The sequence below is a fragment of the Danio rerio genome, chromosome 10 (assembly GCF_052040795.2).
Source record: "Danio rerio strain M-AB ecotype USA chromosome 10, GRCz13ab, whole genome shotgun sequence".
Taxonomy (NCBI): domain Eukaryota; kingdom Metazoa; phylum Chordata; class Actinopteri; order Cypriniformes; family Danionidae; genus Danio; species Danio rerio.
Genome location: NC_141030.1, coordinates 45,469,146 through 45,487,619, shown reverse-complemented (window position 1 = coordinate 45,487,619; position 18,474 = coordinate 45,469,146). Strand labels below are relative to the sequence as shown.

At 35.7% G+C, this 18,474-nt stretch overlaps 2 protein-coding genes across 3 annotated transcripts in view; one reads left to right on the top strand and one right to left on the bottom strand.

The window, feature by feature from the left end:
- Positions 1–18,474, top strand: part of cabp1b (calcium binding protein 1b) — a 206,213-nt gene that overhangs the window by 15,800 nt on the left and 171,939 nt on the right. The window lies entirely within an intron of this gene.
- Positions 1–18,474, bottom strand: part of ggt5b (gamma-glutamyltransferase 5b) — a 56,281-nt gene that overhangs the window by 15,204 nt on the left and 22,603 nt on the right. The window contains exons 3-9 of one of the 2 annotated variants that reach the window (XR_015501534.1): positions 17,539–17,634; positions 13,145–13,343; positions 9,889–10,052; positions 9,622–9,768; positions 7,394–7,524; positions 1,876–2,605; positions 1,428–1,712 (exon numbers count right to left, since the gene is read on the bottom strand). Coding sequence is in view for 1 of the 2 variants with exons in the window: in XM_087271399.1 (XP_087127525.1) it covers positions 2,424–2,605; positions 7,394–7,524; positions 9,622–9,768; positions 9,889–10,052; positions 13,145–13,343; positions 17,539–17,634 (919 nt within the window). In the remaining variant the exon portion in view is untranslated. Of the gene's footprint in view, positions 1–1,427; positions 1,713–1,875; positions 2,606–7,393; positions 7,525–9,621; positions 9,769–9,888; positions 10,053–13,144; positions 13,344–17,538; positions 17,635–18,474 lie in introns of those variants that run through there. The other variant, XM_087271399.1, reaches the window with a different exon arrangement.

Genomic DNA, 18,474 nt, shown 5'->3' with positions numbered 1-18,474 from the left:
GTCATGCTCGGAAATCTTGCTCAGCATCAGGTGCATAGCAACAAAAATGGCTGCAAACTATAACTTTTTTTAATGATAAATTGTAATGATAAATGTCTAATAATATATATCAAATAATAATAATTAAATGCCTGGGTGCTGATCCACAGAGGACTACAAGACTATTATTTTGAGGGCGAGGTCGAGCTCAGATTTGGTAAATAAAAATTAATAATTATAATTATATGTTTTTGTATAATTTATGCATAAGCAATGGATGAATCAGGCATAGGCCTATGTTCTAGTATGTGGTTCAAATGATATGTAAATTTAGTGTATTATGTTAAACAGTTATTTTAAACAAAAAAAATTAAGATCATCGTTCTCTTTGACAGTTGGATTCTACTTGCATCATTCTCATCACCTGCAGCTGCTGCCAAAGTGAAACGCAGCGCCTAGCTGCGCCTCCCTCATATCTGTAGTAAGATGTCCAGCTTATAGGCTAAAGATAAATTGATAAAATAACAGAAAATGCACTGACAGTTTATTACAAAGTTTTTGTAGCATAATATACAACACCAGCCCAGACAATATAAATTAATACATAAATAAAAAATATATAAAAAAACACAAAATACTGAAAACTGTTAATTTACAGATATGTACTCGACATTAATCCAGCAAAAGTCTCGAAAGGAATTGGCTTGCTGCGTGAGAGAAAATGTGTGTGTGTTCCAATGAACTCTTATTCTGGCCCTGCTAACAACTATTAAAATAAAAACTAAACAAAACTATATAATAATAATAATAATAATAATAATAATAATAATAATAATAATAATAATAATTATTATTATTATTATTATTATTATATAGGCCTAGCTTGGAAACAATCGTGCAAACCAAGTGCTGCTCTCAAATCTTTTGCTCAGTATCAGGTGCATAGCAGCAAATTTGGCGGCGAACTATAACAGTATTGATAAATTGTAATGATAAATGTCTAATAATACTGCTAATATATTATATATTAAATATAATATATTAAATGCCTGTGTGCTGATCCGCAGAGGACGAAGACTACAGGACTGTTATTTTGAAGGCGACGTCAGGAGCCCAGATTTGATTGACCAATCAGAGGAAATGGGCGTTTTAGAACCGCCTACATGTGGATAATGAATTTTAAAGTCATTTATCCGTTTTCCTACCCTAAACCAAAAAAAGAAAATCGAGCCAAAATCAGTTATTAAATTTTTTTGTAGCAAAATAAAAAAACGAAAAACGGCCGTTTCCTCGTGTTTTAAATTTCGTTTAAGATCAAAAATCGAATGAACGCAACGTACACGGACCAGGTCAGCATTGCATCACTGTAAATAAGTCAGCCTATCTGGTTTCGGAACATAAAAAAACAAGTCTCTATTAGTTTTTTTTTTTTGGTGATTTTATTTTTTCGAAATAAAAAATGAAAATCAAATCATTTTTGAATTAAGTTTTTCCGTTTTTCTCCACGAAAAAGAAAATTGAGCAATTTTTTTACATTTTCGTTTTAAAATTCAAAAACGAAAAATCAAAAAATGCATGGAATTTCAATTTTTGTTTTTTATTTTAAAACGTAAAAAAAAAAAAACTATTTTTGTTTTTGTTTTTCAAGATCTGTTTCTAAAATAAAAATCCAATGAACAAAAGATACACTGACCATCAGGGATGTCAAACTCAATCCCTGGAGGGCCGCAGCCCTGCACAGTTTAGTTTCAACCCTGCTCCAACACACTTACCTGTAGGTTTCAAACAAGCCTGAAGGACTCGATTAGTTTGATCAGGTGTGTTTAGTTAGTGTTGGAACTAAACTGTGCAGAGCTGCGGCCCTCCAGGAATTGAGTTTAACATCCCTGACTTGACCTGAGTCATTTTTGATAAAAAAAAAAAAAAGAAATCAATATGTCCTTGCCAAATAAAAACTGCATTTTAAAAAGTGAAATTAGTAACTCTTGTAAAGCAACGCTGAATTTTCAGCAGGAATAGTTCTCTCTGGAATATAAATTGCCTCGTCATTTATGCTCTCTCGTGTGGTTTAAAACATTTATTTTAAAACATTTATTTATTAAAAAAATGTTCTTTCTCTTGTTTAACACAAAAGAAAATGGTTTGAAGAATGCTAGTTGCACCCAATGACTACAATAGTGGGAAAATCGATGTATGGAAGTCAATGATCCCCAGCATTCTTCAAAATATCTTCTTTTGTGTTCAACGTAAAGAACTCAAATTAATTTTGAACAAGTAGAGGGTGAGAAAATGATGACAGAATGTTCGGTTTTGGGTGAACTATCTCTGTAATGTGTTTAATGTCTTAACTTAAATGGTGATCAGAGAATGTTGTCCCTGCTATAAACTCTGAAGCAGTTTCCTCCAGATGTCGAGTGCATGTAAAAGTGCTGTGGATTTCTCACATGTGGTTGATGGTGCTGGTGACTGAAACTGCACTGCCATCTGCTGCCAGCACTGAGACATGCGTGGTCCCAAAGCGATCCACAGCCGGCGTAATGTTGTAATAAGAGTCCTCATGTGTGCCGCTGTCAGTAATCAGAGCTCGGATCTGCTTAATAAACTTCTCATCTGTGACGGACTTCATCTGCATTCACACGGCACAAGAAAAACAAGAATAAATGTGCCACAATCTGATACAGAAGAGTTTAGTTTCTTCTGTTTTTCTTCAGTGAAATCTAAAGGCAAATGGTTGCAAACTATTTATATGAGCTGAATTTAAACACACATTGAGTATATATATATATATATATATATATATATATATATATATATATATATATATATATATATAAAGGGTAGTAAACTTAAACAGTGCACAAGGTTTAAATTCTGGCCATATAAATTGTTTGCAATCACTAAAAAAAGAATGTAATAAATCCAATGAATCATTTTGTTCAGTGTACTTGCTTTGAGTGTATGCTCTGCTAACATTTTGATTTCATTTTCAAGGAAAACTGCATGCATAGTTGCTTTTGACGTCACATAAAAAAACATCCGGCCCTTAATAGTGTTTACTCAACTGTACACTATGACTTCCAGTGGTTATTTTTAATGATACAGCCAATAATAGCAAATATAACTGCAGCAAAATGAGGCCCATGAGAAAGTCTGATTCTCTTTGTGTGTGTGTATGTGTGTGTGTGTGTGTGTGTGTGTGTATGTATGTTTAAGCGACCATAAAATATGTTGTAATGTTTTTCTTTAGGGTGTAATGTGGGTAAACTGGGGGTGTAACTCAGGGTAAAACTGAAACTAGACTATATTTGCTGTCTACTTGAGTTGATATGAAAACAGTCTCTAAGTAGACAATAGTTCATAAGAGTTCATTAACATTTCCAGAGTTAATACTATATTAGAGGCATCAGCTACTAAAGGCGGTATTAGAAATATGGACTTTATTGCCTTTCATAATGCTTTATGGCTTTTTACTCAATATATTTGTGAATGTACAGTTTAAGGCTAAATTATTAGCCCATTTTTAAAAACTGATTCCAAAGTGATGTTAAACAGAGCAAAGTTTCAGTTTTTCCTGTAACATTTTTTCTTCTAGAGAAAAATTTATTTTTATTTATTATTATTATATCACAATTTTTTTTTATCACTTGTCCAAGTGTCTACCTTCAGGAAAAATCCTAATACCTTCAGCACGAGGACTTTTACAGTGTTGCCAACTAAGCGACTTTGTTGCTAGATTTAGCGACTTTTCAGACCCCCTTAGAGACAAATTAAAAAAAAAAAAAAACTAGCGACAAATCTAGTGACTTTTTTGGTGTGTTACTGGAGATTTTTTACACTGTCCGTACTGTACCGTCTCTACTCTTCTCACTGAGCTACAGGTGATGCCGCTGGCCCCTCCCCCGCCTTAGAGCACTGACAGGCGGCCCCTGTGCGTACCAACGGCCAATGATTTAGCACCGGCAGTGTGAAGGTATTTCCCTTGTACAGTCAAACCGATCTGCTTCTCCTTTATTTTAACAATTTAATATGGCCGTTTATTCTTTTCATGTTCACAATCACAGATATTTTAAGTGAGAGTTTCAGAACTTGTTAAGAGTTTATTACGTCTGAGAGATTACTGCAAATTCACCACACATCTATATTGATATACTGTAATCAAAGAGCAATACATTTAGTTAAATAGACATGCTTATGCAAGTGTAATGCAAATATAAATACCATAGGCTGTTAAACAAACTGAAATGGTAGAACGTGATGATGTCAGTAATATGCAAATTAACGTATGACATAATCTAGTGACTTTTAATGACTTTTCGTTCAGAGCTTAGCGCCTTTTTGTTGAAAATAGTTGGCAACAGTGGACTTTTATGGTCATTTATGAGTGTCAAAAGTTGTGGATCTGTTTAGCGAAATATTGGACTGCGTGTCACTGCATCCCTTTTCTTAATACGCTGTGGCGACCCCTGATTATTAAAGGGACTAAGCCAAAAAGGAAGTGAATGAATGACTTAAACTCAGTATTGGATGACTGCAACCGAAACTTTCTAAAAAGTCTGGCCAGGGTGAATAATTTTTTAGAAACTCTGGGTGCAGTGTGGTTGTGTGCACACTACAAACGTAGTTTTTGCCTTGTGATGTCAATGTGTGCAGCTGCATGCTGTTTTCTCCTTTGTCATTGGCCAACATGGCTGGGTTCACAACAAATGCGGAAGATGCAAATGAGGCAATATCCACATGTTCGTAAAAAAAATGCATGGCATATTGATGGTAATCTGCATCTGTTCTTACTTTTTCATTTGATTTGTAAGCAATTTACTCATGAATTATACAAAACTTAATTCTGCTAGGTGTGATCCCAGCATAAAAGTGTCATTACCGCTAGTGGTGGGCAGAGCGAGGCATCGTGACACTGAAACTGATAAAGCAAGTGTGTCAAAAGCCCCTTTCACACATACAGACCTTTCCGGAAAATTGCTGGTAATTTTCCGGAAAGGTCTGTATGTGTGAACAGACTCTTTTTGAAAATACCGGTAAATTCGTTCCGGCTATTTTCCGGAAAGAGAAGTTGTAACTTTGCCGGAATGCTGCGCTGTGTAAACGCAGAGGGAAGATTGCCGGAAGGAGCGTGTGCACGTCTAGAACGTGCTGACGTGAGACGTCTACCTTAGCCAATCAGAACAGTCAGACGCATTCACTCCCACGCGGTTTATGAGAATAAAAGCCTTTGAATATTTTTCCAGACACATTTAGCTGCTAGAAATTAGTCAGATAATGCTTATATGTTCATCTTAATGCCAACTGTGTAAATAATCATCGATAAGATGCTTATGATAAGCCGTTGTTTGTTTACCTTCAAGCTCTGCTTCCTTCAGTTGCTTCGAGCAGTGTGCCCGAAAAGCAGCCCATGAGTGCCGGGCTGCCAGCACACATGCATATCATCTCGACATGCGAAAGTGTTCCTCTATATTTCCATCGAAGCTGTTCACAATACTCGATCCACAGAGTTTGTGATGTAGTCAAATGTTTACAAACACAAGCGCAGCCGTTAAGAGGTCATTTCTGGTTAATGATGTCAGAATTTACCGGTATTTTGGAATGGATGTGTGAACGGTCTTTTTTGGAAAAATTCCGTAACGTCTCGCCTGTGTGAACAGCGCTTTTTTGAATTTACCGGTAAAGTCGTTCCGTAAATTTTCCGGATATTTACCGGTATCACTGTGTGAAAGGGGCTAAAGCTTCGAAATATTTTGAAACGCGTCTCTACAGTGACACTTAGTGGTCATTCTTTATATATTGCTTTGGAACAGCTTCAGCAAAGAAACAGTTACGCAAATAAAGGAGTTGTATCCCCTCATTGTAGAATTGAGGTTTCAAGTGGTTTAGAGCAGGGGTTCCCAATCTTTTCAGCCCACGACCCCCAAAATAACAATGCCAGTGACTCGCGACCCCCAATATCCTCTGACGTGGTTATAAATACAGAAACCTTGCATGCAATGGCGCACACACCAACAGACCCAAGTCTATTCTTCGTTTAATTTTTTTATGTGTCAAAGTTTAACCTGGTTTTATAAAATCAATCTGCTGTATCTGACGCTATTGCTGTGTCTTTAATATAATGTAATTACCCCAGGGGTCACAATCCAATAGAACTAGTGAGCTACTATAGTAACTACATAGTACAGTGGTGCTCAATCCTGTTCCTGGAGATCGACCTTCAGCTCCAACCCTGATCAAACACACCTGAACCAATTAATTAAGACCTGAACAGCACTTGATAATTAAAGGCAGGTGTGTTTGATATGGGTTGCAACTAAAATCTGCAGGAAGGTCGATCTCCAGGAACAGGGTTGGTCACCCCTGATGTAGTATATAGTAACTATAAAGGACTATTGTTTTTCTTTTTAGTAGGCGGATAAAATATATTAATTTTTATGGTTTAATAAAAATAAATAGACCCCCCCCCCCCTTTCATTGTCCCGATCCCCACTTTGAGAACTACTGTTTTAGAGAAGTGGTGAGAATTTCTGACTAGCATGCAGAGACTGGTTTCGAATCGAGCGTGATGCAGCTATAGACGTTATTTTTAAATGCTCTGTTCTCGTAACATGTTTTGTTTTAACATTGGTATGACATCTGTTTGAACACTTAAATGTCTTTTTAAAACACTTCTGAAATGTATGATGCTTTGAATTGCTTTAGTCATGTGACCTGGGTGTTACGAATTACTTTAGTTACGTGACCTGACGTGGGTTGTTTGGGGTCATGCTTTGGTGGTGTATCGAAACACTTTAGGCTGCGTCCGAAACCGCCTCAGTAGGCACTGCATTTGAATTTAAACGTACAACTCGGCCGTTAGAAAAATATGTTCTATTCAGTATGAATGGAATTCGGACATATTACATCTGTCATTTCGTCATGATCATGTGACCTACCTGCGTCAGTTGCGCTGCTTCACTCCTATTCATTAATTCTCTCGCAAGGCATCATGGGATAGCGCAGCATGCATGAGATGCGCACTTCAGAATCTCACCAGAAGTAGTAAGTCATCCGGGTATGTCTTGCATACTGATTTTCGAATTCTATGAATTCTGACATACTACTCGGCTGATTTTAATGATTTTAGCATACTGTATTGTATGGAAGTATGCGGCTTCAGACACAGGGATCTCAAAACTGTGTTGAAATGTCAGTTTCATGTCAACAATCCCTAGTTATCGCCACCTGTTGGTTCGGAGTGCACTTAACATGCATCACAGTGCATTTTGCGTTTTCATGTAGACAGAAATATATTTAAAGAACTTTTTTTTTTTAATTCCTGTGTTTGTGTGGACATTTTCTAAATGAAATAAATAGCATATCGTGGCCTCTTTAATATGATCTCTCTGCAGTATGTTAAGTAAAGTTGAATGCTTACATCTCCAGAGTTGAACTCGGGGTCTTTAAGGAAACGTCTCTGGCCGTTTGCAAACTTGACCGCTTCTATATACCGATGCAAAGTCAAGTTTTTCTGGTCGCCTTGGATGGAGGCTGGAGAAAGGCCAAACTCTAAGAATAAAAAGAAAACAAATTTTGAATATTAATGGATCACAGCTGGGAAATAAGACAAGTGGTTAGACCCAATTTGCTATAATTTATCCTATATAGTAGGGATGTAACGGTATTGTAAATACCGTCATACCGCAATATTAATTTTTTTCGATATTACCGTAGTCGCATGACTCAATAAAACTATAGGTCTTCTGAGAAAATTTGCTCAGGCGAATGAAGCGAACGGGAGGTAGCGAAAACTACAATTCCCATCAGCCCAGGGGTGGCCATAATCCCTTTCGGTCTGTTGTCGCTACAGATACAGTAAAGCAGGAAATGGAGTGTGCTGCTAGAAGCGGGGATCAAAAAGAGCTGGAAATGATCGAACCTGAAGCGGGTGTTGTCTCCGCACGTGTACTGAATAGCGGTGTTGTCGCGCGCGTTCTGAATAGCGGTGTTGTTGCGCGCGTTCTGATCAGCTGTGTTGTCGCACGCGTACTGTAAAGTGGGGAGGGGGGGTTGAGCGCGCATACTCAAGAGCGGTGTTGTCGCGCGCCTACTGAAGGGCGGGACGGAGGGTGTGACACAGCACACTGTTCAGATTGATACAGACATGAGACCTCTATCACACTCATGGCTTGTCCTCTCAAGTGGGGGAAAGACAATGCACAGCGTTACCCACTGCTGTCAACCTGGGCCAAGTCACATCTCTCTGTCCCAGAAACCTCAGTCCCAAATGAGAGGGTTTTTTTTCTGTTGCAGGGGACATTGTAAATGCCCAGAGATACCAGCTTTTACCAGATTATATTTATATGATCATTTTCCTTAAAACCCATCTCTATCTAAGTGAGTGAGTGATTAAATGTTGAATGTGATGAGTTTTCAACAATACTAAATTGAAACTTTATTTTTTTACATGGTTTAATAATTTTTTTGTTATTAAAATTGAAGTTCCTGTTTCAAAGCTTACAGATAGATGGCTAATTTGTATGTCATTGACACTTTTGGCACTTTTTTGGAGTATTTTCATAAGTTTTGTTTTTTCCTGTAAATTATTCAATAAATACCGTACTGTGACATTCATACCGAGGTATTACCGTACCGTAAAATTCTGATACCGTTACATCCCTACTATATAGTATTTTGAAAAATAATTATTGTGCCCAATTGTAGTATGATTAAATGAGTAATGATACATCATAATATTGGGAATAATAATATAATATCATCATAATATCTATCCATCTATCTATCTATCTATCTATCTATCTATCTATCTATCTATCTATCTATCTATCTATCTATCTATCTATCTATCTATCTATCTATCTATCTATCTATCTATCTATCTACATCCGTCCGTCTATCCGTCCATCCATCCACAGTTGAAGTCAGAATTATTAGCCCCTCTTTGAATTTTTTCTTTTTTTTTTTAAATATTTCCCAAATTATGTTTAACAGGGCAAGGAAATTTTCACAGTATGTCTGATAATATTTTTTCCTCTGAAGAAAGTCTTATTTGTTTTATTTCGGCTAAAATAAAAGCAGTTTTTAATTTTCTAAACACCCTTTTTAAGGACAAAATTATTAGCCCCTTTAAGCATTCATTCATTCATTTTCTTGTCGGCTTAGTCCCTTTATTAATCAGGGGTCACCACAGCGGAATGAACCACCAACTTATCCAGCAAGTTTTTACGCAGCGGATGCCCTTCCAGCCGCAACCCATCTCTGTGAAACATCCACACACACACATTCACACACACACTCATACACTATGGACAATTTAGCCTACCCAATTCACCTGTACCTGCATGTCTTTGGACTGTGGGGGAAACCGGAGCACTCAGAGGAAACCCACGCGAACGCAGGGAGAACATGCAAACTCCACACAGAAACACCAACTGAGCTGAGGCTTCTTGCTTTGAGGCGACAGCGCTACCTACTGCACCACTGCTTCGCCCCCCCTCTCCCCAGTTACAAGGTGAGCTACATGCAATGCTTTTTAATGCGCACACCTAACACCACCCCTGATCCTACTCCTCACAGTGATGTCACTAGCTTAATTAAGTGCACTTTGTCTCAGCTTGCAAATCCAAGTCTGAATTTGTAGCATACCGTGCATTAGTTTGAGGATGAAGCTGAGTATCGCTCCTCCTGCTGGTGGAGGAGGGAAGTGCATCTTATATTCCCCCAAATCTACAGTCCACGGGTCACTGACTCTGACCTTAAAATCCTTCAGATCATCTAATGATAATGCTCCATCTGAAGAAGAAGAAAAAACACATGTATGTAAACTGAACAAGCACACCTGACAAAAAAAATCTACATATTTTTTTCTGGTTTGATTACACCAAGTGCAGTGTGTTTATAAACTATCCGTACTTCTAGCTTGTATATCCTGTATCAAATCCTTGGCTATTTTTCCAGAGTAGAAGGCATCTGCTCCTTCTTTGGCAATGGTTTCCAGAGTTTTCGCGAGTTGAGGGAACTTCAGCGTGTCCCCTGGGCCCAAGACTTCTGTGTTATTGTTTTTGCAGAACAGTTCACTAGAGAATATATAGACACACACAACAAAACATGAGCAAAAGCAGACAGAAAAACTGAACTGAATGAAACAAACATGCTCATGCCTATTCTACAAGTAACATAAGCCAACGAGGTGAAGAAAATGTGATGAGAGCTGCCAAGAACATGTCTGGATTAAATTACACACACACACACATATTCATTCAGATAATTGTGCAAACATATACTAATATCTGTAAATACTAATATGCAAAAATTCACCTCATGGTATTTTCTGGTAAATATATTATATATTGGCATGAAATAGACCCAGATTTCGGTAAAACCCAAATAATTCAAACATAAAAATAAAAGTTAGTATTTAATTCAATTCATCTTTATTTCTAAAGCACTTTTAAAATGTAGATTGTGTCAAAGCAGCTTAACATAAAAGTTCTAGTAAATTGAAACTGTGTGAGTTTTGAAAGTTGTGTAATAGCAATGACTCAAGGAGTAAGTGCTGACATTTCAGGTCATCACCACCTTTAAAAATGAGTTTTCTGATAAAAATATTAATGTGTTCAATTCTTTTTCATTTTTTAATATCTGCTATATAGTAATAAAAATGAATATATTAACAATTATATGTGTGTATGTTTGTGTATATACAGTTGAAGTCAGAATTAATAGCCCCCCATGGCATTTTTTCCCCTTTTTTAAATATTTCCCAAATGATGTTTAACAGAGCAAGGAAACTTTCACAGTATGTCGGATAATATTTTTTCTTCTGGAGAAAGTCTTATTTGTTTTATTTGAGCTAGAATAAATGCAGTTATTAATTTTTTAAACACCATTTTAAGGACAATATTATTAGCCCCTTTAAGCTATATTTTGTTTCGATAGTCTACAGAACAAACCATCATTATACAATAACTTGCTTAATTACCCTAACCTGCCTAGTTAACCTAATTAACATAGTTAAGCCTTTAAATGTCACTTTAAGCTGTATAGAAGTATCTTGATATATCTAATCAAATATTATTTACTGTCGTCATGGCAAAGATAAAATAAACCAGTTATTAGAAATGAGTTAATAAAACTATTATGTTTATAAATGTTTTGAAAGAATCTTCTCTCAGTTAAACAGAAATTGGGGAAAAAATAAAAAGGGGGCTAATAATTCTGACTTCAACTGTATATATATATATATACATACGTTATTAGAAATGAATATATATATATATATATATATATATATATATATATATATATATATATATATATTAGGGTTGGGCCGATAGACGATGCCATGGCCGACACACCCCGACGTTGAGCCGGCATTTCCATCTTCCGCCCCTCCCCCGTTGCAAATCCGCTCGCGAAAAAACACACACTCAGGCCCTGTTTACACTAATAGGTCTTAGTTTGTAAATGGCCTTTTAGAATGAAAACGTTCCACATTTTTTTCTGCACCTTTTTTACCGACGCCATTATAACGACACAGATCACTACATATTTACGAGTCCTGCGGAAAAAGTGATTCACAGGTGGTATATATGTATTTAACTTATCTTTATTCATTTACTGTATGCTTTGTTTATGGGTAAAACAAAGACCATGCAGGTCTGGTAGTTAAAATGGTACAAATAATAAATAAATATGAATTAATTGTATGTATGTATCTGACAAAAGTCTTGTCGTTAATCCCAGTTGTAGGAGCAACAAAGAATAACTTGATATCTAGTTGATCATTTGGAAAAGTGGCAGAAGGTCAGATGAATCATCTGTTCAACTGTCTCAATCATCACAAATACTCCACCAATACTAATATACTCCACACAATACTACACCACATGAACTCAAGATTCTCATAGAATCAAGTTTGGTGAAGGAGAAATGGTTTGGGGTTGCATTCAGTATGGGGGCATGCGAGAGATCTGCAACATCAACAGCCTGAGGTATCAAGACATTTGTGCTGCTCATTACATTACAAACCACAGGAGAGGGCAAATTCTTCAGCAGGATAGTGCTCCTCCTCATACTTCAGCCTCCACATCAAAGCTCCTGAAAGTAAAGAAGGTCAAGCTGCTTCAGGATTGGCCAGCCCAGTCACCAGACATGAACATTATTGAGCATGTCTGGGGTAAGATGAAGGAGGAGACATTAAAGATGAACCCAAAGTGTCTTGATGAACTCTGGAAGTCCTGCAAGAACGCTTTCTTTGCCATTTCAGATGACTTTATTAATCAGTGATTTGAGTCAGTGCAGAGATGTATGGATGCAGTCCTCCAAGCTCATGATGGAGTCAGACACAATATTCATTCTGTCTCCACTGCAGCAGGACTTTATATTCTATACTGGACATTATTTCTGTTCAGTGATGAGACTTTTGTCTAAGCAAAGTCAGACCTTACTGTCCTGATTAAATCATTAAAAATCAAGACATGATCATATTTGATTTAGCTAAAATAAGCGTCATCTGGAGGCCTTTCATGTACCTGTAAGCCACCTCTGATACCAAATGATCAACTAGAAGTCAAGATATTATTTGTTAAAACTTGGATAGGCGACAAGACTTTTTTTTATCATATATTTATTATGTATTATTATGTATTATGTACGATTTATTATTTAAAAAAACAACAAAAAATGTAATCTATTTAGGATTGTCGAAACAGTGATGCATTTGAAACAGGTTTTTTTGGATGAATAGAAAGTTAAAACAGAATTTATGTAAAATAAAAATGATTCTAAATGAATAAGTCTTTACCGTATGAATTTAATACATAAAAACGCTGAATGAAATTATTGATTGTTTTAAGAAGTCTTTAAGATATGTTACAGTGCATAATTCATGAAATGTTTACCCAATATATAAAGGTATTTAACAAATTGAGATATGTTGATTCCTGCAGGAGAGAGTATCTCTTTACAAAACAGTGAAAGAGGTTTTATATTTCCTGTGGTTTGCCTACGGCTAATAATAACCTACTTCTGTGATGCTCATTAGGAATGCTTTTCTAGGTTCGTGACACTTCTGCCCTTAAATAAACTATCAGATTGACATGTCAGTCATAACAAACAGCGGTGTACACAATAGTATGTATTTGTTTGTCTGGAGAAGATACAGTACCAGAGTCCAGTTCCCGAGAACAGAATCTGCTTAATATAGGCATGCTGTATGAATTGACTGAGGTATTCTGGCATCGGGAATCCCTCTCGCGCTAGTTTGATGGAAGGTTCGAACAGTTTGTACCATGGCAGCTTTCCATACAGTCGATGAGCCTCTTCGTAGCCGCGAATCTCTCCAGGTACACCGATCCATTGACTACCTGTGAGTCATGAGGACAGATAAACAGTAGTAAGACAACTGAAAAACCATAGTCAATAAGGGTGTCACGATCCTCCAAATCCTCGATTCGATTACATTTTCAAATCTAAAGTCACGATTCGATTCTCGATTTAAAAAAGAAGCTTGAAAAGCTTGAAAAATGAGCTTGCAAACTGTCTAATTTATTTAAATTTTTTTTGGCTACAACACGAACGTTGTCAACATAACTCACTGGAAATTCTAAATACTTCCACACCGGCGACTTCAGTGAAAGAGTTCTGTCAACAGGTCTCCTGCGTCTGCAATAGCCATGCTATCTTTTGGCTGTTTGTTGTAGCAGTTAGGTTGACTCGCAGCACAAGCGTGTGTTTTTTTTTTTGCTTGGCAAGCCAAGCTGATGAGGGCGTGGCAGCATTGACGATTCCATTTTTTTTTTTATTCGATAATCGAGATTGAGCATGAATTTTGATCATTTTCAATTTAAAATCGGAATCGTGACCCCCTAATACTCAAGTACCAATATTTAATAAAAAATGTAGAGTAAATGTATTCAATTCAATTCAGCTTTATTTGTATAGCGCTTTTAAAATATAGATTGTGTCACAGCAGCTTCACATTAATGGTCATTGTAACTTGGAACAGGGTAGTTCAGTTTTTAGTGTTTAAGTTCAGTTCAGTTTAGCTCGGTTCAGTGTGGTTTAATAATCACTACTAAGAGTCCAAACACTGAAGAGCAAATTAATCAATGTGTAGCTCTACCGATCCCAAACCATGCAAGCTAGAGGCGACAGCAGAGAGGGAAAAAAAAACCTTCACCGATTGGCGAGTAAAGAAAAAAAAACCTTGAGAGAAACCATACTCGGTTGGGTACAACCATTTTAATTTCTCCCCTGGCCAAACGTCTTGTGCAGAGCTGCAGTCTCAGCGGCGGAGGTATGTATCCGTTCTAAACACTAATACAAAAAAGTATGAGTAAAAAGTAGCCCTTCTACAAGCACTCATCAGAAGTGATTATTAAGGCTGATTTATACTTCTGTGTCAAGCGCGCACATATGGTCTGGCGCGACTTTACGCCCGTTTAACATGGGACTTCACCGTCAATGCTTGACAGAGTTAAAGTTGAGCTGAAGTTGGGGCTGACGTGATCATGAGGGCCAGATTAAGAACGCACTGGGCCCTGGGGTATAGCAAATCTAAGGGCCCCCCTTTTATTTTTTTTTACCTCACAAAAGTATATATATATATATATATATATATATATATATATATATATATATATATATATATATATATATATATATATATATACACAGTTAAAATCAGAATTATTAGCCGCCTTCGAATTGTTTTCTTCTTTTTAAAATATTTCCCAAATGATGTTTAACAGAGCAAGGAAATTTTCACAGTATGTCTGATAATATTTTTTCTTCTGGAGAAAGTCTTATTTGTTTTATTTCGGCTAGAATAAAAGCAGTTTTTATTTTTTTAAACGCCATTTTAGGGAGAAAAATTATTAGCCCCTTTAAGCTATATATTTTTCTTGATAAGCTACAGAACAAACCATCATTATACATTAACTTGCCTAATTACCATAACCTGCCTAGTTAACCTAATTAACCTAGTTAAGCCTTTAAATGTCACTTTAAGCTGTATAGAAGTATTTTTAAAAATATCTAGTCAAATATTATTTACTGTCATCATGGCAAAGATAAAATAAATCAGTTATTAGAAATGAGTTAATAAAACTATTATGATTAGGAATGTGCTGAAAAAAATCTGCTCTCTGTTAAACAGAAAGTAGGGAAAAAATAAAGAAGCGGTCTTAAATTTCAGGGGGGCTAATAATTCTGACTTCAACTGTATGTGTATGTATGTATATATATATATATATATATATATATATATATATATATATATATATATATATATATATATATATTTATATATATATATATATTTATATATATATATATATATATATATATATATATATATATATATATTTTTATATATATATATATATATATATATATATATATATATATATATATATATATATAATTTTCCACCATTTGATTTATATTTAATTATTACATATATTTTTTTCTATTTTATTAAAATAGGCCTGCAAGTATACAAAATTAAATAATGACATAATATGAACTTTAAAGTTCAAACAGGCTGCAAAACGCCTGGCATAAAAGCACCAATTTTAAAGAAACGCCTTGTTATTTTGTTATTTAAAGATACTTGTTATTTTGTTTTGATGCACCACCATACAACCTGTCAATATTTGGATGTAAAAATATGGGATACACATGAGACCTTTACAAATATGGGGAAGAAATTTCATTTAATTACAGCAACAAATATGTCGAAGCGCAAGTACGAACCTGAATATGTAAAGTGAGCATGAAACCTTCTACATTTAAACGACATTTAGAAACCAGACAACATGTTTTATTAACAGTTCAGTTAAGTTCATGGTAACTGAACCTTTCCTTACCCTAACCAGTGTTTACAGTTTTTGTCGTTTTACTTTGTAATATTTCTATAATTTGATACATTTTGTTAAATGACAGCAATAAAATATTGTTTATTTGTGAGTCTTGGTAATTTTCTTATGATTTATCTCTACTTGTGTATGTTAACAAATAAATACAAATTAATTATAATTGCTAAAATTGTATTATAGTTCCTAAAAAATTGGGTCGCGGCTTGATGACCATGTAAAAATGTGGGTCCCATGGCCAAACCAGTTGAGAACCCCTGCTTTAAGTGTCTCAAACGCAGCTCATGTTCTGGCTTTAACATGTTACACAATCAGATTTGTCATCAACTGCCAAATCAGAGTCCAGCATTAAAAAGCTCTAGTTTTGCTTTCAGTGGACGTTATTGCATTAAAAAGACCAACAGAGCGAGGTTTCGTTTTTATTCACATCAACACACAAACTATTCCGCTTGTGAAGGAAACCAGACTTTATTTGGAGCAACTCTGGGAAACACAAATATCAGTGCAATACATAATTAGCATTAATACGCACAATTAAACCTGCATTAGGGCACGAACAGTGTGTGAACATTTTCTAAATCTATGCAGCATCAGGAGAATAATCTTTTAAGTCGGACAAACACGTTTAGCAATAGCCAGTATCATCGTTTCGGTTTTGCAGGAAAAAGAAAACAAGCAAAACAAGTCCACTTAAGTATAGTTCCCTCTAAAGCAGAATTCCCCTCTTATGAACACAATGGCCCATTGTAATTTGTGTATCTGCATTATACTCCTACATGAGATGATAAAATCTATCTAGAATTCCACATAAAGTTGTCATCAGTCGCTCATGCCATCGAACACTTGCTTTCTTCAGTGAAACACACAATGTTATCCACACTCAAAAAAAGTGACATTTGCTGTTTGTTCAAACTACTTATTTAAATTGAGCTGAATCAACACAAACACAGTTGTTTTGGGGGACAATTTAATTGTTTTATGTTTAATCCACTTAAATTTGTAAAAGCTATTAAGTTAACTTATTATATCATGTTTTCCCAACACAAATCTTTACGGTAAACCAAGTTTTAAGATTTAGGAAGGCAAATTTATTCACCCTCCTGTGAAATTGTAATTATTTAAAAAATATTTCTCAAGTGATGTTTAACCGGGAATCACAAGCTTATTTTTTCAAAGTATTTATTATATTTTTCTTCAGTTTTTTTGTTTTTGAGTTAACAAAATGTTTACAATTTAAAAATCTGCTAAGGTGAATATTATGGGTCCTCTTAAGTTTTTTTTTATAGTCTACAAAGCAAATTACTGTTGTCCAATGACTTGCCTGACTTAATTAGCCTTTAAAGGTGCTGTATGTAAGTTATTAGCCCCTTTCACACATACAGACCTTTCCGGAAAATTACCGGTAATCACTTTTCAAGATTTAAAATTGTTGGAAGAATTGGAAAACTGCTAATTTACAGATATTTTACAGTTAATACCTTTAACATCTTCTTTCCGTTTGACAAAAGTTGTTTAAAATGGAAAAGAAGTTCTGTAGATTATTTTAGAAAAGCAAAATGAGTTATTTTCTGCTAATAATTAAGTGAACTTTTTTTTAAAGAGGTTGAATGTCAACACGTTCACTTTCCTGTCTAAATGCGGGGCTGATAATGCTTTACCCTGCTTTCATGTGGTGGAGATTTACCTGTGACAATGGCCAATACTCTTGGACAATCTTTAAGCAAATCCCCTCTTACTCCTTTCGGGACTGTTTCTCTTGAGCTGATGATTTTCACTTTGCCTTAAAAAGAGAGAGAGAGAACTTCATTTGTAAAAACAAACAAACAAACAAAAATTCTGAATAAACTAACAAGTCAGTTTAGTCTTCGTTGAAATTTCTGGTGAAGTTCAGTGAGCCGTGATCTTGAATGCTGGATTGTACTCTCATTCGCTTGCGTAAGGGGAAATAAACTATCCATCACAGAGCCAAAATAAACATAAAAATAAAACTCCAATGGGGGTTTTTGCTGAACCTAACACCAGTATTCTGCAAAACAGGTTGAATCGCTTTCAGTTTGTGCAACATTCTTTACTCAAGACACCTTCCCCAAATAGAAATCTGATATAAGGCAATATATGCAAATTACATATATGACATACAAATTCATGTTTGGATTGTACATACAATTTATGACGTATGCAACATATTTGACAAAAAATTGGAATTAGCCTGCATATGGGGTGGCACGGTGGCTCACAGCAAGAAGGTTGCCGGTTCGAGCCTCAGCTGGGTCAGTTGGCATTTCTGTGTGGAGTTTGCATGTTCTCCCCGTGTTGGCGTGGGCTTCCTTCAGGTTCTCCGGTTTCCCCCACAAGTCCAAAGACATGCGGTACAGGTGAATTGGGTAGGATCTTAAATGGTATGTTTTGCTTGTAGTTATGTGTATTTGAATGTCTGATGCCTAAAATAAATGGTATTTGTTGTTTTAATCACACCGGTGTGATCAGTCTGGGCTGGTCCCTGAAGCATACAATCACACCGGTGTGATTAAAACAACAAATTTCATTGATTGTATGCTTCAGGGACCAGCCCAGACTGATCACACCGGTGTGATCGTGTCTGTGAAAGGGTTAAAGCTTT